The following is a 26,560-nucleotide window of genomic DNA, read 5'->3' on the forward strand; positions in this document are numbered from 1 at the left end:
GAAGCTTGTCATTTAAATCAGGCTCCTTGTGACCGAGTCAGAGCCCAGGAGGGGAGTGCTGGTATTCACAATTCCATATAAAATTAACTAATTAATTAGAGTAATCCTTAATGATGCACATTCATCTCCCTTTAAAAACCACAGTCCAAATCATATACTTATCATCCCCCCCCAAATGTAGATATAAATCTTCATGGATTGAAATAACATTTCAAAAAAGAACTATCTGGTCTTACATAATCAGCTTGTCCTGATTTCCAAGAAAGCTCATGTTTTTGCTCAAGCAAGTGAAGTAATTTAATAAGTGCTTTAAAATCCTTTGCCTTATGTGGGAGGGCATCTTAAACTTAGATATTTTTTTCCCTTACTTCTTAAGGCATTTTTAATGAAGTATTAATATGTACAGAACATCCCACCAACCCTTTTCCCATAGCTCTTTTTTTACAAACAATGTTTGTAATGTATACCATAGCTTGTCTTTTAAAATAGAAACAGATTGCCAAACAGGTTTTATGTCCTTTATTAGACTGGGAGATGCTGAATTTAGGACATTATTTAGTCTAATCCCTTCAAGAGCATGTTTTGTGTATTACATAAACAGGGTTTCTTCCATCTTCTTAAACATTGATAAAATAACTATAAAATACATCTTTATATATGACAACAGCTGTGATCTCTTCCGTGCTGAAGACTTGATGATACTGCTTTCACCCGGGGTGCTGTTTATTTTTCCATTACTACTTAGGCACCAGTGTTTTTACAGTGTCCTCTACAGGAGCAAGTCTACCTTTTTTTTAAGACAAGATTTTTAATGCAAACCCAGTGCATGTGAATTGGGTTCTGTGCTGCCAGGGGAGTTCACAGAAGCTCGTTTGAGCTGGGACTGGTGAAGTTTACAACATGTCATCATAAAATCTGCATATCAAGTGTTAACAAAGCTACTGAACTCATTATCTGCCCACTGAGGGACACTCATGTAGGCACCTCAGCAGCTCCAATGAAGTGTATCATTGCATGCGTCCAGCTCATCCAGCTGGAACTGAAATCTGGCCACATGCAGCAGAAACCGTCCTGCTTCAACACCATCCATATTTCTGTGTCACAGTCCCAAAATCCTACCCTTAGACTTGGTAACTGTCTTCAGAGAAACAAAATTCCCATCCCAAATGTACTTGTGAAATCATAGAATCATAGAAGAGTTAGGATTGGAAAGGACCTCAAGATCATCTGGTTTCAACCCCCCCTGCCATCTACTTTATGACCATTGGTGTTCCATTTACCTCTCCAAGCCCATTTCTCCCTTGCACATGGAAGCAAGCTCACCATTAATCTCTGGGTTCCAAACATCCTTTCTCGCTGGATTCATGTTTTCTGCCATTTTACTACCTGGACCTTTCCTGACCAGCAATGCTGTTCCTAATAGGATGCTGTATCCTGGCCTGTCTCTGTTGTGTCATTACCTTGGGAAGCAATGCAGAGGAGTTTCCTGAGCTAGTCAGAACTTGACCATGCCTATGAGAAATTCCACACTCACAGGTAGGGTATGGAGCTCCAGGTGACTGCAGCTGCCTCTTGGCTGCCAGCCTTTAGCAGCTGCAGCAGCTTATTTTTCTGACTGTGAGGTCCCTTTGGCTGTTTTCTTTCACCACTGCTCCTCTGCCTTGTGCATGAAGCAGGTTAGCTCTCCAGGCCAACTCTGCTCTGCAGTAGCTGTTGTTCTCTCTTTGGTGGTAGACATTTCTCCATAACTTGTTCATTCTTCACTGCCCTGTGGAGGAGGACTTGGGGGTGTTGGTAGATGAGAAAATGAACATGAGCTGGCTTCAGTGTGTGCTTACAGCCCAGAAAGCCAACCGTATCCTGGGCTGCATCAAAAGGAGTGTGACCAGCAGGTCAAAGGAGGTGATCCTGCCCCTCTACTCTGCTCTTGTGAGATCTCACTTGGAGTATTGTGTGCAGTTCTGGTGTCCTCAACATAAAAAGGACATGGAACTGTTAGAACAAGTCCAGAGGAGGGCCATGAGGATGATCAGGGGACTGGAGCACCTCCCATATGAAGACAGGCTGAGAAAGTTGGGGCTGTTGAGCCTGGAGAAGAGAAGGCTGCGTGGAGACCTCATAGCAGCCTTCCAGTATCTGAAGGGGGCCTACAGAGATGCTGGGGATGGACTCTTCATTAGGGACTGTAGTGACAGGACAAAGAGTAATGGGTTTGAACTTAAACAGGGGAAGTTTAGATTGGATATAAGGAAGAAATTATCTACTGTAAGGGTGGTGAGTTGCTGGAATGGGTTGCCCAGGGAGGTGGTGAATGCTCCATCCCTGGCAGTGTTCAAGGCCAAGTTGGACAGAGCCTTGGGTGACATGGTTTAGTGTGAGGTGTCCCTGCCCATGGCAGGGGGGTTGGAACTAGATGATCTTAAGGTCCTTTCCAACCCTAACTATTCTATGATTCTCATGCCACTGCAGTTCCCATCAGTTCCCACGGGGTTACAGTGAAATCTCCACCAGTGGCAGCTGTGACATTTTCAAAATAAGCTTTGCAAGTTGAAGGTTGACAAGTCAAGGGACCCTGACATAAATGTTACCTCAGGTGAGAAGCTGGTGCTCCCCACACCTTTGTCACAGCAAAACTCTTCCTGTCTGAGAAGGATCAAGATTTTGTCGTAGAATTTCAGGTGAAGTTATTGATTATAAATTGCATTTTGAAATGCAGCTTTAGGGCACTGAAATACTTTTACAGGACACGGGAAAGCTGTGAATGCATTTAGTCTTGAGAAAGCTTTTATTTTTGTTGTTTAGTGTAAAGCTGCAAAATGTCTGTTTTAGCAAAATGCCTGAGAATTCACCTAATAGTATTGATAGAGAAACAATGATTGGTTGTCTTTTGAACTTGAAGTTTGTCTCTTTGAAACAACACAAGGAAAGCCACAGAAAAAGAGCATGCACAGCAAAAGAGAGCTGGCAAGGATCTCTTCTTGCTTGGCAACAGCTTCTGTTGGCTGTTGGTCTGTGCAGGGAAGGAGAAGGAACCCTAACCCTGAGAGCAGTTCTGAGGCCACCAAGACAATGCTGAGCTCCTTTTAGCTGCTTATTGAGTTGTAAGAGGGCAGTGGCTGCCACTGGTGGAGTTGGTTTTGGCACTTAAATCAGGTTCTTTTGAAGCAGAGAGAAAGAGAAAAGATAAAAGCTGCTGGAAGGTCTGACAGTGGGACTCTAATGTTGGTGTTTGGCACTTAGCATAGCCTAAATCTCATTCCCTCTTGTTTGATCTGATGGGAATAACAGCCTGGCTAAGGATTATCAAGGGCTGATGCTGAGTGGTTTTGGGTGCTGCTTATAGGGTCAAGCTTCTCCCTTTCATCTGAAGGGATCTGGTTATCTCTGTCATCTCTTTCAAGGGCTTTTTCAAAGCAGAAACTGATAGATGATAGCAGTGTTACCATCTGGATAGCGATGCCAACCCACAACTTCACCAGGAGGTGTCAGCACTTTCTAAGTTAAGCAGGTCAATGTGGGGTTCTTTCTATATTCAGCTCTTGGTGACTTTTAAAAACTATTTGGGCCCAAGAAACTTTGGGGAGTGTATAGAGCTAAAAACAGAGGCACTGGTGAGAGGAAGGGGAGAGATTCAGCAAGATGAACAACAGCTACAGTAAAACTGCTACAGGAGTTTCTTGACTGTTTTTTCAATAGTAACATCTAACATACTTAACAATTACTGCTCCCCAGAGCACTTGAGTGCTGCCCTGAGTGGAAATGTGAGACTCTTCCGAAGGGTCTCCCTTCATCTTGATGGGATCCTTGAGCTGTTTCTGCCTGCATCTCCCGCTACTACTCAGTCTGCTTATCCCATGCTTGCCCCTCATTGCCAGCTGATCTGAAAAGCACACTTACCTGCTGTCCCTTTCCCCCAGTCTCACCTCTTCTCTTTAAATCTTGGGGTTTAAAACTGACCTGCAGCTGTGCCTCTTCCCTCTGCAGTCCGTCATGTGGACAGCCTTTGCTGGGAGCGACGTGAGCTGCACCCAAAAGCACTCTGTGGCTGCATCCAGCAGGCTTTCAGATGTTACGTGTTTCTCTATAGAGCCTGTGCTGCTCCCCAGAGACCATTGGGAAGAGCGCACCGAAGGTTTTCAGGGAGCTGACCAGGTGCAGATATTTGTTCCCTGCCTTTCTGGCTTTAATGGGGGAATAACTTTTCTCTTGCTGTTTGTTGATGTTTCTTCAGAGTGTTGGTACCTGGTGTGCACCCCTCAGCAGTAGTAACTCACTAGGAAGTTGTTAGCAAAATTGAAGAACTCCCAAGTGCATTCAGGCCAACACGAGAGACTGTTTCTGTGCTCAGTCACCTTATCCTTCTGAAACTTCTCAACTCTCCAGTAATCCAACACATCCTCCCTTTGCATCACCTCCATCTCAGACCGTGTACCCTGGGCTTCAGCCAAAAGGGAGTCTGGGGATAGGAGCTGTGCTGGGCATCACCTTCTGCCTGTGCTGTTTCATTCCCATCCTGTGCCCAGAAGAAAAGCTGCTGCGCATTCCTTCCTTGCACAGTTGCACACTTCATTCTCTCCCTATTGAATTCCATTAGCAGTAGGCCAGGGACCCTGACTGCAGGCATATGTTTGTGTGTTTCTGTGTGCATGTGTGTATGTGTGTGTATGCATGTGTGTACCATGTGTGAACACCCAGCTCCTCCTGCTGCACTGACAGTGAGGTTCAGAGCCCTCACTGGTTTAGCAATAGCCTTACTCGCAGGCAAGAGGATGATATGAGGAAAAATCAATTAAATTGAAAGCCAAGTATGGCAAAACCGACCTGACCTACTTAATAAAGTTGGAACCTGAACAGCTCAGCATTTACAAAGTCTGCTCATTCAACAATACTATTTCCTAGACTCGTTGGATGAAAGGTGGCCCCATGTTGTACAGCAAGTTAAATTAGATACACGTACATAATCACAGCTGCCCTTTAGCTTTGACATGCCTGTGTGTGACTCACACAAGACTACTGTGTGCAACACCATATAGGAAAAACACTGCAATGCCTTACAAACATACATGCACTTAGTCAGTGGGTTAGTGCAGTGTTTCCCAAAGGACCGCAGCAGGTCCAGAGGCTTGGACTGCAAATCACCTGAGGGCATCTCCGTTGGTCACCACTGCCCCAGTTTTCATTCAGCATGTTGCACTTGCAGCAGCTGGTGTCTATCCTTTCCGTTTCTAAAGGTTACCAGTACAGCAATGTGCCCAAGTCTGTGCGTCAGAGCTGTCATTTCAAGCCATCTGCAACATGCTGCCGCTGTTTATTTAAATGTTAACTTGTTCGCTCCTCAAAACATGCAAAGAAAAACAATCATGGAACAATTATGTAGAGCTTTGTAAGGCCTTTCATGGCCACTTACTTCCGCAGAGATATGCAAGGTCATCTGAGGCAAGTTCTGTAGCAGGGAAGAAGTCACCTAATTTCAGTTGCAGCTCCTTAACTTGCATAACCTGCATGCTATCAATTGCTTTTTCTTTTATTATAGTGGTGCCCTGGAGGCTTACGTTCAATCAGTGCGAACAAGAGAGGGAAAGGAGTTTGCACCAGTCTATCCCATAATGGTTCAGCTGCTGCAGAAAGCGATGTCAACCCTTCAGTGAGCCAATCTGGGTAACTCTCAAATCTTGGCACAGTACTGCAGTCACGGGTCCTTGGTGCCATGCAGATACTTGCATTCCCAACTATGTAGGCTTTGCAAGGAAATGTGTTTACCTACTTTATCTGTGAAACTTCTGTCTTCTTGCTTTACATTTGCATTATAGGAACTTATTTATACAGAAATGTCATAAGGAAATTGTACAGTTTTTATGTGCTGTAAGTCTACATCTAATGAAAGCAATTCTTCAGCATTCCTTTTGAATTCAGAAAAACTAGAACATGCTCAAACACTGCAGTGGAATTCATGAGTATCTCAAGTAAGGAAGTAGCTCTTATAAGTATGAACAGTTGGATACATTTTAGCCTTATTCAGTACTTCTGAATCATCATTTTCCATCTAAAAAAATCACTAATTTTAACACAAAAGTAGCAGAAATGACCTCTAATGCACTGCTCCTTTGCTTGGAAATAATTTATATAGATTTCAACTTCCTTTTGGCTTAAACTGTAATAAAGAACATTGACTCCAACTCTGAGTGCAGTATTTGAAATCCTTCAACAGCTTCCTCACTGCACAGCATCACACATGCTTTGGACAGGTTCATGTACAGACTTCCATGCACAAGGTGTTCATCCCACAGGGCGAACTTCACAATCAGTACACTTCATTTCATATAATACACACCACCAGATTTTAATGGATTTATTTGAAATAATATACAAGAATATAGTGTGCAAAAATCTGAGGGGCAACATCACATAGACATGTGTCATAAACTGAAATTTACAGTTGTGATTCTTAAACAAAAAAAAGGAACACACAGCTGTTTAGCAGACGAAAAGCCATGATTGTAAAAGTTCACAGCAGAAGCAGTTGGAATCCTAACGCAGCTGCTCTAATTGTAGACAGTTGGAGGAAAAAAAAAGTAAAGTGCAAGTGTTGCACGTATAGTTAAGTGCAAAGTTTGCCCCCACCATAAAGATGTCTTATGGCAAAACAAAGTATTGTAGAGTATGTGGCAAAGACAAAACACGCAGTTAAAACTATGATGGTGATGGTATCAACAGCACCATTTTTCTGGAGATAACGCTATTTATTTGTTTCATCCTGTCCCGGGCCATGGTTGCCAGCAGCAACAACAGCTCTCACTAGCGCCAGCTTGTGCAGGATCTCTCGGCCCCTTGTGGGGATACATTTCCTCCGGGGCAATGGGAGCAGTGCCTCCGCGCTGCTTACACTGTGCTCGCCACACTGCGGTGCGGTGCTGGGCTGGGACACTACCACATAACGCATCTTGCCATCTCAGAGAAGCCCAGGCCCCAGACTCGTAATTAATAATATGGTTGTGCAATACATATTAATCAGCAATAAGAATCAATGTATATAAACAGCTGTTACATATTTTAAAATTCCCCTTTTTGTACATTTTCTTTTAAAAATAAACATTTATACACGTCTCCCTCACCTTTCTAAAGTACTTTAGCACCACAGGATATCCATTTTCAAGCCTATATTACCTGATACATATATGAAGTTTGGAAGAAAAATAAGGCAATTTGGTTTAAAATGTTGATAGTTTTAGCTTACTTAATGTTCTATTGTAAAAAGCAAATCTGCACTCATACATTTCCAACTTGATGGTGCCAGTATTTTATTGGCCACACACAGTCACAACAAATAGTAAGACCTTGATCGTGCATCTTCTTGCCATCAAGCAACAGCCATTCTGTAAATACAGAGTTAACAGGAAAAATCCGGCTTAATGCTGTTGTGAGCCCTGAGAAAAGAGAGAATGAGGTTAGCGCTCATCAAACAAAGGGGAAGGACACATTATCTTAAATCTAGCAAACCTTTGTTTTGAAAGCCACAAGTACAAAACAAATAATCATTGGTCCAGCTACTCTGAAGAAAACAAAAAGCCCAGATTATTTTATCCCCTCGTCATCAAAAGATCACCTAGACTTCTTCGTCGCAGCCCAGACCCCACCATCATTACCTGATAAGGTAACCATGTTGCTAACAAAATTCTTAGTTCCTTAAAATAAAACCGTAAGAAAAGGTATCCTGCTGTAACACTGCAGTAACAGGTCGTACAAATACTGTTATCTTGGTCTGAAGACCAAGGAAAATCCTATTAGAAGGCAAGGTGAGAAGGCCATCCTTCTTCCCAAGACTAACTATTCCTCTCAGTTATACATAAACACTGCCACTGATTTCCCTGAAGCTGACAAGTGCCATGTGTGAAACTGACCTCACTACCCAATGCCCAAGACTGCAGTTGTGTAAAAGCAGAATAAATACACAGTATTATTTTAACTAAACCCACAAGGAGATCTAACAGAAGCTGTGACTGTTGGTTAAAATAGAATACAGCAAACAGAAAAACAGCTTGTTCCTTGCAGCTGGGGTTCAGTGAAATCTGCAACAAGGGACTGGAAACTCAGCACCAAGTATATAAGCAATAAGCAGGAACTGAGAGTTGGAGCATTTCTTAGTGTTAAGGCAATACTTGCATATGCTCTTGAGAAAGTATCCTCAGTTACACAGAAAAGGGGCTAACTTGAGGATGGAATCTTAAACCTGTGAAGCCCACACTATACACTTAATACCCCTACACAGGCATAAAATGGATGATGAGAGGATCTGGCGTTCTGTGTGCAATATGGATCTTTCCTTCCAGCTTCTCTTCTAGCTGAAGATGCAGGCTGGCAGAAATCTCTTTTTTTCCTATGTTCTCTTTATATGACTTATAAGCTTAAAAGCCCTTATCTTAATAGATCCACTGCTGCAGACTCTTAAAATGGCCTTCTGCAATGTGGAAACATTTCCCTACAGAAGAATTGGTATCTATTGTATTTATTTTACAATTAAAGTAGTAAATGAAAGGGATTAATGGAAAAAAATAACTTGCTCCCTCAGTAACTTCACACAATTATAAGCAAAAAAGATACAAAATGGTAAAGAAAAAGTTTTTACTGAAGAAAAATGAGACTGAATCAAAGGATTTTGTAGAAGTTTAAGTATTTCTGAGGAGACAGATGTAATTTAGGTACAACCCTGTGAACTCAGTTACTTCAAACAAAAGGCGACGGCCTTTTGCAAGCACACACACTTCCAGTCCAATAGAATTAACGGAATTAAGAAAATATTCAGAGACCCTCGCTTGATCTGTCTCCTGAAAACTGTCCAAAAGGAGGCTACCCAACACAAGGGAGCCCGAATGAAGGTTTGGGCTACCAAGAAAGGAGCAGACAGCAGTTCATCCTCAACAAAACACACTGTTGCTACCATATGAACACATTTACTGCACAATGAAGCTTCACAAACATACAGAATTTGTTCGTTTTCGTTTCCAACAGTCAGGATTTAGACGTTTCTGTTCTTCTGCCAAGGCCTTGGCTTCTAGAGTGTACATCCGTCTTTCTTCGTTTTTCATTTTCTTCCACCTGTCACCAAGTATCACACTTATGGCTCTGCAAGACAAATGTTTACAGTGTGGTCAGGACAGGGTGCTAAGAAAAACCCTAATTTTATTCTTTTTATCTGAGCACTTCAAAGAAGACAAAAGTTAAGTGTTGAAATCACACACAGAAGTCAACTGTATCTTTAAGTTTTCTTAAAACAATCCTGTTTCTGATTATCTTCTCATACTTCTTTCAGCAGTTAAACAGCTGAGATTCTGTGCTAGCTGAGCACGGGTCAATGCACATTCTAACATTTCAGCTGGTGTACATTTGAACACACAGCAACTGACATAAACCAGCAACACAGGGATGTTAAAAAACCACCACCAAATGGTAACTCACATTTGTTTCGCTCTGCTTTCATACTAGAAGATCATATGACAGATTTGCAGAAAATATGTTCTCTAATAATTAGGGCAATGATCTGAATATGACCTTAGCCAAACAAATACTTGATTAACTGCAAATCCCCATGTCTACTTAATAGATGTGTGTAGCCTCCTCCACCTTTAATCCATACTGGGCAGAACATATTGTAAGTTCCCATTCCTACGCAAAAAGAACTATCTGTTCTAACAATGAACTGCTGAATTGCCTTCCTGCTCCTTATAAACTTGCTGTCTTTTGGACAGTATTTCCCATAATTATCATGTCAAATTGCTCAACTGCACTCCCAAATGCTGGATCAATATTCCCTTAAAGCTTTAACTCCATCCTTTAGCAGAATGAAAATCTCTGAACAGCAGCTCTTTTACCAGTGCTCAACTACTGCGCAGGTGCTTTAGTTTCAGATTACAGCAATCAACGTTCTGTGATCAGCTGTAAAAAAAAAAACAACAACAAAAAATGGTGCAAACACCTCTGCTTCATCACATTAAAAGGTTCCTTGCTGGCAGCAAAGTTATTCACTGACTTTCTAACAGAATCCAGAAGAGCAGAGTGTCAGCCACCTCTTCCATAGGCTGATGCACATACAGCATTTCTGAAGGCTTTTCTGCACTGTAACAAGAAAATGCATTTTAATCCTGCAAGACCATGTAGTACTGTTCAGGCTTCCAGGAGCTGCAGAGCACCCGGAGAGCACAGCAGGAACTCCATCGCGGCTGCCACTCAGCCTTGTGCTGTCACACGCTCTGGTGGCTCCTGAGAGCAAACTCCTCAAGTTGCAACCAGACCCATCCACATCAAATCCATGTACACAGCCTGTCTCTCTGGCAATGGTATTTCTGGTTTTCTATCCAAACTGAGAATCAGTATCTTGGGTCTGTCACCAGAAGTAAGCACACTTAGTTAGCAGATTTTCCATGTTTTAGCAGTATCCAGAGGCAAATCAACAGCACCAGAAACCTGTCTGGTTTTGGTCACCAGTTTATACTGGGTCACTCATACCCCCAGGAAAGAACATGGTGACCCAGAGAGAGCAGCTTTGCTGAAAAACACACTGCATTTCCAAATAAAATAAACTACAAAACCTTTGTGTTTTAAATGCAAAAACATGTATTTTATTATCTCCAGAGAAAAAAAACTGCACTGAGGCACTGAAAGTGAGCACAGATCTGTACGTTTCAGAAAGACTGAAAAATCCAATGCAGAGACAAAAGCTCCATTTTGCCAAGGGAACAGTTCTGTGAGCAAACCACTGAGACTGAAAAAATACATGTACAGAGAAAGTTCCTGACATCACAGAGACTTAGTTCACCTGACCAGAAATAAGAAAGAAACAAGTCTACTGCTTCACTGCCTTACATGTTCTTCACCTCACCAGAACTTGAGAGCACAAGGTACCTGACAACTTTTTAGCAATCAGGATACAACCTGTTATAATCCAGCTAATTCAAAAGAAATTGTCAAGCAGTAGTTGAGAATGCCTCAAGTTTATTTAGTAATTATGTTCAGCATGAACAAATGCTCTAAATAGTTTAGGTGATTTTGTCTTTAGAACATACACTACTCAAATTATTCAGGTATTTCTGAAGGCACAATCAAGTCCAACTACACTTACAGTGAGAATATCTAGAAAAGAAACAAGTACTACTCTAACACCAGTTTCTCAAGTATGCTTTACAGTACATCGTGTTTTTAAGTACCATGTGAATGTTGACTTGTGTTCCGAATGTTCACAGCTCACTATCTTGTTGACATGGCTTGAGCTGCTTTGTCTCAGAGCTTATCATTTAATTCCAAAAACCTCAAGGTCTGTCCTTTCTTACATGCCAAGAAAAAATTAAGTAGGTGTAGCAAACATAAGAACTGCAGTGTACAGAAATTAGTACTACATGTAACCAACCATAAGATCTACTCAGTAATCTGAAAATGACATATACTGATGTTAAAATCATGAGAGTTGCCTCTGAATAGCTAAATTAATAAATGTCTCAGCCACATTTAAGCAACAGTAATTGAATGCATATATAATCAATTATCACTAACTCTGTGATTTCATCTGTATGGAATGCCAATAAACTGCATCCAAACGCACTGCCTTCCAACTGGGATGGTGAGCCATGCATTTTGAGGTTTACTTGTAACTTCGTCATCACCTTCCATCAACGTAAACCTGCTTACTGAAATATTCAACTTATTTTCACACATCCGTCCAGTTGCAGCTCCAGTTCACTGCATCCCTTTGAAATCAGCATTTTAAGATAAACCATCATAGACTTTCCTAGCTGACGTTCTGTTCGATCTCTCTTTGATAGTTGCAATGAGTTAGAAGGCAGCAGATCTGCTTCACTGAAGCTACTGTAAACACTGCAGAACATCACTGCCAGGTCACACAAGACTGGCTTGGATTTAAGGCTGGATTCTTTGTATGACAGGATTTTATTTCTCAACACCAGTTACAGCCTCCTTACCAGAACATTACAAAACAGTTAAAACCCCCTCAAAGTCCTGTAACCTTTAGTTTTTACCAGATTTAGTACTAAAATCTTTATGTGTCATTTTTATAGTAAAAGTTTCATAGTACGTTCATGTGCTTTATATTTACATATGCACAATTAGCATGAATATTAAGACTATTTAAAACATTATAATTGAAAGCTTTATGAAGAAAAAAAATTGTTTAGACATGAACGTGTATAGATAAAAAGAAGCCAAAAAGAAACCAACAAAGAACCTTCACTCCAACACAGAGTCATACAACTCTTCCTGTAGGTTGCTGAATGCCTTCAGGACAAGCAACATTTGGCAAGGTACTGTTTGGATTAAGATCTTTCAGACACCCCAACAATCAGTACTCCGTTTCTCAATACAATGTGCAGAGTGACGGTAACTCACTCTGACAGAACTTCACTGAACAATTTGCAGTATTGTGTCAAGACTTCATCAGAAGGATCAGAAATTCCCTTTTTCCACTTTAAGACACAAGTAGAGAGCCTGGTGCTTTTTTTCCCTCCTTTTCTCACCAGTATAAACAAAGACTGTTGCGTATTTGTGACTCTGCTGGTGCACATACAGACATACATCAGTTGCTTTACCCAAATGCTTTCTCACAAGGCAAGACTGCCAAAAATGGCTTGTGTCCTATTTACTGAGTCTGCCCATAGATTAAGATTTGTGTCAGCATCTTTCAAAACTTGTTCTTTAAACAATGTACACACATTTTATTTCAAATGCAAAATTTAGTCCTCTTAAAGGTGGGACACAGCTATTCCATAAGCTCACCAAGAACAACAAAAGTACAATTTTTATCATTACCTGTTGTCTTTCCCTGGATACATCTGAGTGTATTCAACTCTGTATTTTTTGGCAAAAAGCATGAAGGCATTCATTGGTCTTTTGCACTTGTTTGGAGAAGTGGCACTCACAGTACTTGCAGTCCCTGAGCTGTGGCTTTTGCCAGCTTTGCTGTACAATGAACTGGAGGAAAGATGTGACGATGCAGTAGATGCACAGTTTTTACTACTGCACTCTGATCTCTCAGCCTCCTGACTGTTTGATCCTCCACAGGACAGAGAAGCGCGACGCTGACGAGCCATGCTGCTTAGCACATAAACTGCAGAGGAATCCATTGGGGTAAAATCGTAGCTGCAAGAAAAATTCATCATAAGAAATTGAGTAATTTTCACATAAAACTCCTGAATAGCCACTCACTCTTCATCTATACTACATTTATAGAATTTTTTTGTGCAACATAATGATTTGTACTTGATGCAGATGTCAGTATGAAAAAATAACCAAACCTAAACAAACAAAAAAAAAAAAAGCCCAAAACTTCGGTACATGAGTTAACAGTGTTTTCAGTGTGATGGCATACTGCAACTTAGCAAGGTCTGCTGTGTCCTATCAATTCTCCAGCTGTGAATCGTTGTACACTGAAATAAGCTTCCTTCTTTCCTTTCGTCCTTACCATAAATCAAATCTGGTCAGTGAGTGACAGGTACTGAAAGGGACAACTAATGAGGGAAGAGTAAGTGTTTAACTCACTTGAAAATATATATTAATTACAAATATAAAACCACTATTAAAATAAATTCTATTATATAGGCTAATGTACAAATAACTTAAATACATATTATTTTACAGACAAACCTTCCACTGAGATTGAAAAACTGATGCATACTCTTTAATTTAGAGCTGACAAAGTCTGCCCTCTAGTGACAAAAATGTGAGGTTCCTCAATATTTCAAGGTATAGCAACAGCTTAGATGAGTTGTTTCCATACAATTTAGACCTCCAAATTCTGTGAAGTATTGTAATTTTTTGTTGACCAACAACTACAAATTAACCTCTCATCGCTACAGAAGAAGTTTAATTCCACAAACTGTTATCATCTCCAGGAACCACAGACTATACTGCCTTTAGCATGCTCTATGGGCAAAACACACCCATAAAGGTGATAAGCAGAGATCTAAAACGCTAAATTACCACCACAAAATGAACAATATATCTATAACTCAAAGACTCTGCTCCCCCACTGCTCAATGTGCCTATAGCTGTGTGACTGATGGCAAAAATAAGGGCTTTTAAGAGCTTTTTTCAGAACATAAAGCAGAACTAATAACAAGGAAACACTGCTAGTGGTAGCCCAGCCCTCCCATGCAAAGGCAGCTCCTTTCTATGGGCAGAATCACCAGCAAGAGTGGAGCCTGAAGATTTGCCTCCAAAATCCCTTAGAAAAGTAGAAAGCAACTAAGAAGGGATAGTGCTTGTAGGCAAGCTCATAAGACAGTAAGAAAGAGTCTCTGTTGTACAAATAGTCCAGCACCCTTCCTATTCCCAATCTCCTTCCCATAACACAGCAACAGGGTTTTGTTTTTGAATTCCTCTGTTATCCACAGCTGCTGCTACATATTCCTTTCTCTGTGACTTACTCCCTCCTGTCCAGAAAGACGAAACAAGGAATTTGAAGTGTCCAGGCCTGGCTTCAGGATAAGAAGCCACAAACGAGATGTAAATAGACTGATTCTAACAACTGTCTACACATGTAGTTAGAACAGGAGTTAATCAGAAAAAAGCCAAGACAACAAATGAGTGAAGACAAGCACTTGAAACAGTCTTTTAAATTCTTTTTTTCTATTTTAAGAACACCAAAAAGCCATCAGACTAAAAACAGATGCTAAGAAGGAGGTAACATCATAGAGGCTGGATTTTATTAAACCTAGAAATCATAAATATGGGAGTATGGAAAGTATGAGAAAATCTTACTGGTAATATTATTTCCTTAGAATAATTTATGTGGACAGTACCTCTGAAGGTCATCTGGTTGAACCTCTTGCTAAAAGCAAGGCAAACCTCATAACTGATCTTTGAAAGTTAAGTGAGTTTGATATATTGGAAAAGAATCACGAAAAGCTGAACATACAAAAATAGCAAGAACTAATTATGAAAAGTGTTGTACCCTAAAGCTATATAGCACATACATCTATTACTAAAAAAATACTAATTCAGATGCATAGCTGCATAGGAAGCACAAGTTAATAGCTATTGTGGGAAAACTGTCTATAGACTTTTCAAACATAACCCACTTTACCTGTAGAATTTATACAGATAGTATACATATATGTATTTACTGTTTTATCTATCTCTCTTAAACTATCATATTATTCCACTCCAAGGTGAAATAAACTTTGCAGCTTAGCACAGCACGATTACACAGCTTTCCTAGTATTCAGTCTTTGGTTTTCCCTCTCATTTGTTTCGTATTACCAGAAGTTTTCTCTCTTTGCTCTGCATAATGCTTCAAATTCTTGCAGACATAAGGTGCCTACTCATTAAATACAAGAACCACTGAGGCCACTTTATCCAAAAATTACCTTTTAAATGTATCAAAAACACCTGAATCATCAAAGTTAATGGCATCAGGGTGTCCAGGAGGTAGACACAGATCTCCAAGATGCATTTCACAGCATGGAATGCCATGCTGTACCACAGTCAAGCTTGGATAAAAAGATGACCAACCTGAAGTGGTAAAGAGTTAAATTAGACAAACGGCCAGACAATCTCTCTAGTTCTTAATTGGAGCAATCCTATATCTCTATATGATAGCACTGTATAAAACTGTTCTGCTGTAGCTTCTTTCACCCAGATGAAAAATCAGAAACACTCGGGGAATTCTTACTGCAAATAGTTTTAAATCTAATTTTAGCAAAAAAGCAATGAAAACCTGGTAACTTTTATCATCAGAAGTTCCATGTCTAGCAAGTGAGAAAAGCCTCCTTTATTTGTAGCTTTCCTTTATTCCCCCTCCCCCCCATTTTTGTTTTCTTGAGATCCACTTTTGTCCTTGATCAAATCTTCCCATAAGAAACATGCAGTATTTCTGTAGCTTTATAACTTTACAATTTTGTTTGTTCTAATTCTGCATTTATTCATAAAGATAGCAAATTGATTCTACAACACTGCTTTTATCAATTTCTTGAGCAACATGGGATGCAATAAAATCTGCAGCTGCTTTCTAAGAATGTTTTAATATACAACTAAGTATACTTATAGCATTTCATACCTTTATTTTTAACATAAAAAGGGTGATCGAGTCTGCATTCTACTGTAAGCAAGCCATCTTCCACTGTGCCAGGATCAAAAGTCAGCTTCAGCACTGACTCACCAAAGGAAATGCTTTCTTCATGAGAAATCAACTTCAGACCATCAGAACCATAGCCCTGTAAACATACATATAGTTCAAGAAAAGCATACACCTGTGTATACTATAGGTGTATATTCATCTTCTCATATTAAAAAGTACCAACATTCTAAATGCTCTTGCTAGAAACGGACAATGCAAAATTTAAAACGTAACTAGGATTAATTCAGTTTGATTGGTTTACAGTAAGATGCTCAAATAGCAGTGAGCAGCTCTAGGCAAGTTTAATGCACACCTATCTTCCTGAGACAGTAATTAAAGGCAAATGGATAAATAACATTAAGAAATGAAGTATCTGCTACAGTTATTGAAATGAATTTATCGGAACTAACAGCTACCTTGTATGGACTTGCTGGCAGATTTTCATCTTTTCCACAGCTTTCAGCTCTTGCAAAATCCTCAACATCCTGCCATTCTTTATTGCGTCCTTTATGAAAGCACAAACGAGAGCCTAATAGATTTTAAGAAAAAAGATTAGTGTTATGTAAAAAGGTCTGTGCTACAAAAACAATCAAACAAAGCCAATCAACCAACAACAAAAAAAAACCAAGACAAACCAAATACTTATTCAATAATACATGTTAGGTTACCTTTTAGAAAACAATGCCAAACAGTTGAGGGCCAGGAATGGCACCATCCTAAATCATCATCATCTGAAAGTGATGACATGCAGAAAATGCCAGATTCTGATTCACTATTTGCCTATTAAAAAAAAAAAAAAGCATAATGGTGTTGATATTTTACTGCCAAAGATTTTAGGGTTGGTCTTGTATGTCTTTAGATACATCCTTGACTTTGCATCTGTCATTATTTTGCCTGAAATACTAATAGAAATTAGTATTCTATTAGTATTAGAATGCAGCAAACGTAAATAGAGTACTTTCATCTCCTCTTGCAGTGTGCCATCCAGAATTTTTTGGGTTTAATTCTCCAAGATTCACTTCGCACCTATGCTTATTTTATGCATAGGTGCAAGCATTTTACAAGCCATCATTCCTTGGCTGTCCATTGAACCACTCAAAGCACGTATTACTCCTTGGTCAAATTACTGGAAAGCTGTAGGGCCAAGTCAGTTCTAGACAGATCACTGGGAAAAACTCAAGTGTCTTTAATAGACAAGTTTCAGACACAAATTACAGCACAGGAAGGGGAGAAGCAGGACCGACAGGTTTTGTGCATCTAAAAGGAGATGGCTCTGTATTTCCTTTTCAAGACAGTAAAGAAGTTAATGTAATTTTTCAAAGCTTTCTATAAAAGGAACTACAAGAGAAGAAGAGCTTTCTTATAATCTCTTCACAGAAATGTGGACTCTGATAGAGCACTACAAGCCTATTGTGTTTGGTAAACAGAAAAGTGACAGAAAATCTAGCTTAAATAGAAACAGTATTAGAACTAAACAGATGATTTTTAACACTAATTTATCTTCTCAAAAAGCTTAACCCACTACTCATGCATCTTTATTTCAGAACAACTCACCCTTTCATGTCTGACTGGTGTTTCATCCACATCATTCTTGGAGAAGCTGGGATCATTCTTTGAAGATCCTGGTGGAGGACGTGCATAGGAATGTAAACTTTTGCTTGTAGCTATTATGTGAACAGGAGATGATCTATAACAGAAAAGGGCATTTTAAAATATTTCTGATTAAGGCAACACAAGACTTAGCTGCCATTACTCTAATATGCTTTTATTTACTAAATATTTCTATTTGCATGAGCTGAATACCAATAAACTTCCCACACCCCAACATTCAAATGGAATGATTAAAGGGTACAAGCTCAGACAAAGGGAGTATTTAGCATAACTCCTGCACAGCTTCTATTATACCACCCAAATGACAGTGCTTACCTCCACATCAGCGTCTCCTGGTCACAATGCTGACATTTTTACAAGTATCTTCAATACTCCATTCTTACTGTACATAAAGACATCTGCTCTGTCCCAATGATTAAATCCCAATTGCATTACTGCACTGCATTTGATTTTCTTATTATAAACCACCTAAGACCAAAGCTGTATAATAGAAGGTAAAGCCCAGAAATTTCGCTTCTCACAGCCATGTGGAATTTAAAGATCTCAAATCTGAAAACACTACCAATAAAAACTGCATTATACTTCCAATTGGCTATTTTAAAGAAAAAAAAATCTAAAGTCAGTGAGCTAGTAAGTATAAGAATTTAATGCAACATTTTTTCATCTGCTGCTCCACATGAGGTAAATGCCCATAGTTTCTGAGCTTTCTGTGGTTAGGCAATGTCCTTATACCATCCTAACTCATCTGTGCCTGGCAATTAAGCAGCTTTTTCAACAGGCTCTGAAACAAGTCCTATGCAATCTTCCACAGAAGAATAAAGTTACTGTATAGAGAGATCAAAAACAGGGTTCCAGTTTGAAGTCAGAGGATGTCAAAAGTGAAGGAAACATTTCTGAAGGCATACTACAGATCTTCACAATTCTAAATTGAAATGAGTATCAGTACCTGTTATAAAAAGAGCACTGCATCAAAGGACTCTGAGGACTTGTGGCTATATTTGCTAATTCTGTCAACCAGTTCACCCCATTCTCACAAGAATAAGCACTTTCTGAATTGCTGTTTGAGGTATGTTGGTTCCATGAAGGCCTTGAACATTCCTGATGTGAAACATCAGCACCAAGCTGAAAAAGCGCAGGTGGGGTAGAATCTGTCTGCACAGCCTGTAGTTCAGGAAGATCATCTATGAAAAAATACACAGATTAACATCATTATACCCACTGCTAAGTTTTAGCTGACACCACATCTTACAAATAAAGATCAAAATGAAGGAATTGATTTTACTTTCTGCATATCAAAACGACCAATATCTCACAAATCCTATTTATACTACCAACAAAATGGCCACAAAAATAATCACATCCTCATTCTACTATACATTCATGCAAGCAATTTAAGTAAAACATTAAGTATGTAAAAATGTAGTTCTAATATTAAAATTTTCACTAGACTGACTAGTTTACAGAGCACTGTACTGCAGAACTGTGCATAAGTGGCAACACGCTTCACTAAAATACTAACACTAAAACATTCAACAAAAGGCAACTAAATTAATCTGTCCTAGCAGGTGGGACATTTAAAGTTGTCAATAATGGGGGCTGCACAAGTTAAAAGTTTTCCATATTTCCACCTGGGAACTGGAATGAAATAACTGAGAAGTCATGAAAGCTGTGTATACAGCTTGGTAGGGGTGAATTCTTACCAATAACCTCCACATTTCATGTTATATGGAATAGCACAAAAGAGCTCAGCTTGTTATCAGAAGTCTGTGTTACATGCTTTCCTGTAACTAACTAACATTATTCTTAACCACTCCATAACTCCACTGAAATGTATTAACATATCACTGCTTGTATCAGTACTTTCTAATGTACATGGTATTCTTCTCAAATATATAAGAACTGAAGTTAAATGTTCCTCTAGCACAGAATCTCTATTTGCAGCAGATCTAAAGCAGCACAATTTCCCTTTAGGAGGAGCTCGTGAGCTTTCAGTTTGTTATTCTTGTACCAAAAAAAATCAACTCTGGAGGTTAAGAGGAGAAATCTGTAGCTGAGTTCAAGAAAACATTTAAGTCAAAAGCCCAGTGTGTCAGAACTGGAAATGGGTTAAAGTGACTGCAAAATAAGACCTTAAGATGTTATAATTCACTGTCATATTCCCTTCCCTGCTGAAGCTAAAATTAATAATCTCAGTCATCTTCCAGTAATCTCACTGCATGAAAACTACATCAAACTTCAGGATCTGGCATCTTCTGAGAAAGTCACATTGTTTACCAAGTTCCATGTGCTCATCGCAGGATGCATATCCAGGAGAAGAGGGCAGATTTTCATTACACTTCAGCAACTCCAGTGACTCATTCATCCCTGAAGTTCTCTTATCCACTACCAGAAGGAGTTTCTGAACAGCATTAGGCATTTGATTTGTCTTCACTTTCCACACCATGTTAGGATGCTCCGAAGTATCTGACTTTAAAGAGACAGAGGTTAAAAATTTGTACACAAACTGTTTTAAGCTGCATCTGACAGGTTATATCATTACCAGTACCCTAAATCCTCCGTAATCTGTTGAGAATCACAGCATAATTTAGCTTGAAAGGGACCTCTAGAAACGATCCTTGCACAATCCTCGCAGAAAGCAGCTCCAACCCTGAAGTCAGATGGGGCTGCTTGCAGCCCTAACCACGTAAGTTTCTAGACTCTGGAAGGATGGAGATTCCTTGACACTCCTCAAGAACCACTGATTACTCCTGCTGTAAAGAAGTTGTTCCTTATGCGTGGTTTGAACTCCCCTTGCCACAGCCTGTGCCCACTGCCTCCAACAGCCTAGGGTCGTCTCCTCAACCACCATGCAAGCCAAGGTAAACAACATTCCCTAGGTACCCTGAGCCACACATGCCGTCACAGAAGGCAATCAGACAGGTCAGACAAGATTTGCTTTTGGTAAATCCATTCTGGGTATTCCTAGTCACCTTGACTTTTAAGAGCCAGGATGTGGCTGTCAGTAGGACCTGCCCCACAGTCTTCCTTGAAGGCTAGGGTTAGACTGACCAGCCTGTAGTTTCCCCACATCCCCCTCCCTGAAGCCAGGTGTGACATTTTTTTTTCCTGCTGCTGGGAGCCCTCCCACCACCACATCTGCCACCTTTTGGAGACCATCCTCACAATGACACTGGGCAACTCCCCCTGACACATCCTATCCAGTCTCACCAACTCATGTGTGACAAGCTCACAAAACTGACCTGCCCCTAACTTGTTCTCCCTGCTGTATAGACAAAGAACTACCTTGCTCTGTCAAATGTGTGTTGCTAGGCCCAGGGACTCAAGGAACCTGGAAACAGGTTTTGCAAATAAAGACCAAAGCAAAGATGATGCCAACCTCAACCTTTTGACATTAAGTCCCAAACACCATTCAGCATCACATCTGTGTTTTTCATAGTTGCCCTTTCAGAACTGGTGCATCCACAGAAGCCTTTTTCACTGCCTTTCACATCCCCTGCTGTGTCAACACTAGATACAGTCTCAAACACATCTGCCTGCTAATATCCTTCTTGCAAAAGAAGCCTCTACTAGTAAACTTCAATGCAGTTTCATTTCCCCAAATCCCATCACTGTAACATTTATACCAACAGAAATATTTTAGATCATCTGCAGGAGTCAGAACTGTGTGATTATTCTACACAACCACTGCCTCTAGAAGCTGGGAAACAAGGTTATCCAGTCTTTACTAATTTGGTTATCTACTGGGGTTTTTTTTAGATGATGATGATGAATTAAAGCTACCCTAACATGATTACCCTGTGCTTTAATGAAGCATCACTGAAAAAGTAATGAGTCCCTCATAAGAGCAGAAAACACAGCTTAGTAAAAAAGAAAATCTAAAAAGTCTACCACAAACATGTCCACTAAGTAAGCTATCATGCACACTAAAGAAATACAAACTATAGCTAAAATGTCTCATATTTTTATGTGAAACAGCAAGCCCATCATACTAAAAGTTTCCTTAGTAATACATAAAAATCCATTAAAATATTGAAAAAACTCCCCAACTATTTTAATAAACAGTTAAAAGATAGTGTGCATATACAGCAAACATGAACAATATTACATATTTTTACTCATGCTATGGATCTGTTTCATTGAGCATCTCCTGTACATAATATGGTTCAGACACAACCCTCTGAATTACAAACTGGCCCTACCAGAAAAGGTTTGACCTAAGCAGTAATATTTTTTTTACTGGAAAATTTCTAACTTCTCATCTCCCAGTCTTTCACGTACAGACAAAGCTTACAGAAACTTTCATTCCAAACGTAGAAACATTTTTGATCCTACTGAAACAGCACTACTACAAAGCTGCAACGGCATAATTCTGATTTTAAGAAGGCAGAGTGGGAAATTCCTCTACCACCACAAGGGACAGCAAAATTACAGAACAGCACAAGAGCAGAAAGTTCAGCCATTTCTGCCAGAAAATCCCGATCTCGGTAGCACAGGTCAGGACCTTGATGTTTATCCCCACATAATCAACTGTGAAGACACTCCTTGTTTTTCTGGCTTGTCTACATCCTTTCCCCCTTCTATCTTGTTTTTCCTTCTATTTTTTTCTCTCTTCCTTTCCCATTTTCCTGCCAAAACGAGCAAGCTAGCATGTTTTGGGACTGTTACCTTCTCCTTCCTTTCTGCCAGCTGCCAAGATTTGAAAGTGCCTCCCTGGTATCCCAACACACTGAAGGTCAGAGAGAAGGTACAAATACAACATGCTCGTCTGACAAGAAAGATATTATGAGAAACGAACTGTTCTTCCAAGTCACAAGAATTTATCTAAACCAAAACCACACATGTACAAAAGCCAAAATCTCCTCTAAGAGATGAATTCAAAACAAAACAAAAAAGAAAGTGTCCAACTTTACTCTTTCAATTCTACTTGATTAAACCCTGCTTTGGGCATCACGTGCTTCTCTTGTTCTCAGTTGTTCAATGTTTTGGAACATTAAGGGGAATGGTTAGCTTGTAAAGTTGGGGTTTTTTAAACTCAACTTCATGTTCAAAACTCGTTCTGCTAAATGTTTTTAGAAGTATGCTTCACAAAACCATGATTACTGCCATTATCTTTAGAGGCTAAATGAAATAATTTACAAATCTCTGCTTTAAAATAGGTCAACTTATCACACTAAACCAAACAGCAATATTAACAAAGAGCTTATTGATTGAACCATGTCTATTTTTGAGGAATAAAAATAAGTTTAGGACAAAAGTAAATAAAGACTATGGGTGAGAAGGGGTTCAGCAGGAACTGGGAAGCATCCACCCAAACCGCACTGTGAAGGAATGCCTGGGTGGAAGTGCTTCCCGTGGTTTTCCTTCTGGTATTTGCCTTCCTTCCCCGAGCCTACCACCAAAGTCTTAGGAAAGGCCTATGCCTACAGCAATTCACTGGATGGAGTTTAACACGGTGAACAGCTTCTCCAAGCAAAACACAACATACTGGCAAGACTGGATCTACACCAGGGACTTTTATTGGCACAGCTGCTTTGATCAAAGAGCCTCGCTCCACATCTCCGACTCGCACAGCTGTGCCAGAAAAACGCCGCGGAGGCAGGGCCTCGGAGGAGCACAGGACATGATTCATGATGTTTTTTCACAGACAGCCTTTTAGCATTACTCAGGCCGAACCATACCTTCCACCCAACTCCATCGATCTCTGCCGTCGTGCCGTCTCCCCCCGCGGAGAAAGCACTGCCCTCCCCGCACCACTTAAGCGCCCGCCGCGGAACAAACATTGCTTTGATTACATAAAGAAGATATTTACGACAGAACTAAAGGCGCATGAGCAAGCAGCACTCTGCCATGACCCCGAGACATGGCCGCAGCCGCCCGAGCGCCGCAAGGGAGCCCTACCCCGGGCCGGAGCCTCTGATATTGTTCTCCTCTTCCCCCCCCCCGCCCACTGCGGGCCGGTGCCGCGCCCGGGAGCGCGCTTCTCGCCCTCCCCCCCCCCCCAGCACACACCCGCCCGTCATGTGACCCGCCTGGACGCTGCCCTTGTTTATAAACTTCAGCAGGCAGCGCGCATGCGCCCAAGGCCCCATTCATTCACAACTGCGTAACAGCCCGGCCCGGGCGCCCCCCCCCCCCTCAGCCCACAGACCCCACTGCCCGCCATTATGCCCCCGGCCGCAGCCGCCAGCCGCGTTCACCCTCCACACAGTTCCAGGCCCCCTTCCCCAAGCAGCCGCTGCTCCCCGCAGAGGGGCAGAGCGCCCTCACGCTAACAGACCGGGCGCTCCCGAAGAAAAAGGATGAGGGGGACCCGCTCTACTTTGCTCGTTCCAACGTCCGACGCCGCAGATGAAGGAACCCGAAGGCGGTTTGCGCTCCCTGCGTACGCCGCTAGTTTCAGCCCAGCAGCGCGGGAGGGTGGCGGCTCCGCCGGGCCAGTGAGCGAAGGCGCCCAGTAAACAATGTCCGGGCTCCTGCCACCGCCGACAGCCAGGAACCAACAGCCTCCTCGGCTCGGCCCGCGGCAACCGCCACTCCCCTCCGGCCTGGCGGACCCCGTCCGTCCCGTGCCAGCGCCTCGCGGTCCCCCAGAAGCGGCAGCTCCAAACTTTGAGGCACTTACCAAACCCGTCGCCATTACCAAATTCCCCTCTGCCCCCCCCCCGCCTCCTCCCCTCAGCGAAGTCCCGCCCCAGCCTGGCCGTGCTTGGTTGCCGAGTGGCCGAAGTTGACGTTGTTCAAGCATTAGCCGCCTTCTATTGGCTGTCTGGTCTGCCGATCAGGAATCCGCCCGGAGGGCGGACATGTTTTGACTCTCCTGCCCTGCGGATTGCACAGCGCATCACATCAATCATCCCCATGCGGCTCTCCGATTGGCCGATACTTCCTACGGCTCGCCGAGGGGTATTCTGGGAGTTGTAGTGTTCTCTGCCGCTGCTGCCTGCCAGCTCGGACGCGATAAGACGACAGCCCCCAGGATGCCCCGCGTGGCCGTCGGCTGATAGTAAACAACAGTCACAGGGACACGTGTACCCGCGCCGCTGGCCGCCCGCACCGCAGCGAGCCCGAGCGCTGAGCGGCGCTGCCTGACCTGGTTCTGCCCAGGGACGGGCGGCGGAGCAGCGGCCGACCCGCTCCCCCGCCGAGGGAGGGCCCTTGCGCGGCGCTGCCGGACCGGGCGGGGCGCGGGCCTCGGGCCCGAGATGGCGGCGGGCTCCGCGGCGGGGCGCTGACTCACGGCCTCAGCCTGGAAACAGTGACAGGGCTCCCGGGTGGTGCCGGTCTGTAACCATCCCCGGGGAGCCGGCGCCTGCAGTGATTGCCCACGGTGACCTAACGCCCCGCAACGCTGCTGTGAGACGGGCCCGCTCCGCTCTCGCCAAGTAAAGGCTGCGGCGTGCGGAGGTAAGAGCAAGCTGCTAAAGGTCAGGGAGTGAGTCAGCAGCTGCGCTTGGTCCCGGCCCCAGCCTCGCCCCTCGGATTTGTTTCATTAAACAGACACAGGGAGTAGCTTGGATCCAAAATACAAGTTGGTGAGAGGGAAAAAAAAGCCCAGCTTCTTAAAATCCACACAGGTCTATCAGTCCTGCTACCCTATGTGTGCCTTGCTAGTGATCCCCAGACATTCCCATACATTTACTGCCAAAATAACAACCTGGCTTGGGTATATGCGACTCCTGTTTTACTGTCAGAGACACTACAGGTATTGGCAGGGTTTGCCAGCCTACACAGTAACTCTGGGTGACTGCAGAGCTAAGAACAGACTCCTGATCACCTGAGGCCAAACCTTCATTGTAAAATACATCACTGTGCATGATCTGATGCAAAGCAAATACGTGCACAATTCAGAACATTCATCAGGGTTTGAGGCTGATGCGAGGATTTCAAGATTTTGCAATCGTTGGGATATTTTCCAAGAAAAGCGTTCCTTCCTTATCCCGTTTTCAACATCGTCCCATCACGTGAACGTGTCCCAAATCCTGTATGAAAGCGTGTATTGTAATTTGGTATCTACAACAGTTACAACAGTTCTGACTTTCCGGCACGCTAATGTAGCTTTGGGAATAAATAGGTAACACGAACCCCAACAAACAACCGGTTAATTATTCCAGATTAAATAGACATGGTTCCGTATTTAGTGCTCTCTGCGAGCTTTGTGTCGCATGAAACATGCCGTTAGTGGCCACTAGAGGGAACGCTGGTGTTACTGTTTCCACGGGTCTACGGGGTCATGCAGTTGGAAATGAAACACACCGAAGTCGTACTTAGTATGAAAGCACACTCGGTGTACAGGTGTCCTTGGCACATCAGCTTAGGGTTTGGCTTTTCCACGATGTAAGAGTCTGCCTGTTAGTAAAGGCATTGCCGTCTGGAGGCACTGTTTGAAGACAGACATTACTTTCAAAACCACACAGTATATTCTGAAGGGTGAATTGGAAATTATTACTTCTTACACGTGCACGTGCAAGTTTAGCTTAGCAAGAAAAGGTAGAAAAACCGTGCCATGGAATTTAACTAAAAATCTTCTGTGCTTAATCACGTAACAAAGAAACCCTTTAGAGGTCATTTTCCCAGTTCAAAAACATGGGAGTTATTTGAACAAATGCCTCCAGGAAAAATATGAAAATTGATGTTGAGATTCAACTATTAAGTGACTAGACAGTGTATTACAATATCAAGTGTCTAACCCTACATCCCACAAGCTCAGATTTTGCCTATATTTTGAATTCAGTTTTTTCCTAAATAACTGATACATCTTTATATAGGAAAGCTTTCATGGTGTCATCTAAAATACATTTTTTTCATAAATTGAAAACTAGTGAACCAGGAAAT

At 41.8% G+C, this 26,560-nt stretch overlaps 2 protein-coding genes across 4 annotated transcripts in view; one reads left to right on the forward strand and one right to left on the reverse strand.

The window, feature by feature from the left end:
- Window positions 1–6,176, forward strand: part of COG5 (component of oligomeric golgi complex 5) — a 193,023-nt gene extending 186,847 nt beyond the window's left edge. The window contains exon 22 of the mRNA XM_034063396.1: window positions 5,534–6,176. Within this exon, the coding sequence (XP_033919287.1) occupies window positions 5,534–5,648 (115 nt within the window). The 3' untranslated portion in view covers window positions 5,649–6,176. The remainder of the gene's footprint in view (window positions 1–5,533) is intronic.
- Window positions 6,177–6,334: 158 nt separating this feature from the next.
- On the reverse strand, window positions 6,335–24,382 carry HBP1 (HMG-box transcription factor 1). 3 transcript variants are annotated; one of them, XM_005148408.3, is made up of 11 exons: window positions 24,351–24,382; window positions 20,003–20,195; window positions 18,675–18,909; window positions 17,672–17,804; window positions 16,786–16,897; window positions 16,534–16,646; window positions 16,058–16,214; window positions 15,369–15,513; window positions 12,811–13,140; window positions 8,979–9,120; window positions 6,335–7,424 (listed from the first exon to the last, which is right to left on the reverse strand). In XM_005148408.3, exons 1-11 carry the CDS (start codon window positions 24,363–24,365, stop codon window positions 7,407–7,409), a joined length of 1,593 nt encoding a protein of 530 aa, XP_005148465.2. In that variant the 5' UTR covers window positions 24,366–24,382; the 3' UTR covers window positions 6,335–7,406. The 3 variants fall into 3 exon arrangements, with proteins under 3 accessions (XP_005148465.2, XP_033919289.1, XP_030904188.2); XM_034063398.1 differs by lacking the exon at window positions 24,351–24,382 and adding an exon at window positions 24,048–24,070; XM_031048328.2 differs by lacking the exon at window positions 24,351–24,382 and adding an exon at window positions 24,006–24,028.
- Between the last annotated feature and the right edge of the window lie 2,178 nt (window positions 24,383–26,560).

The sequence above is a fragment of the Melopsittacus undulatus genome, chromosome 5 (genome assembly GCF_012275295.1).
Source record: "Melopsittacus undulatus isolate bMelUnd1 chromosome 5, bMelUnd1.mat.Z, whole genome shotgun sequence".
In the NCBI taxonomy this organism is placed as follows: domain Eukaryota; kingdom Metazoa; phylum Chordata; class Aves; order Psittaciformes; family Psittaculidae; genus Melopsittacus; species Melopsittacus undulatus.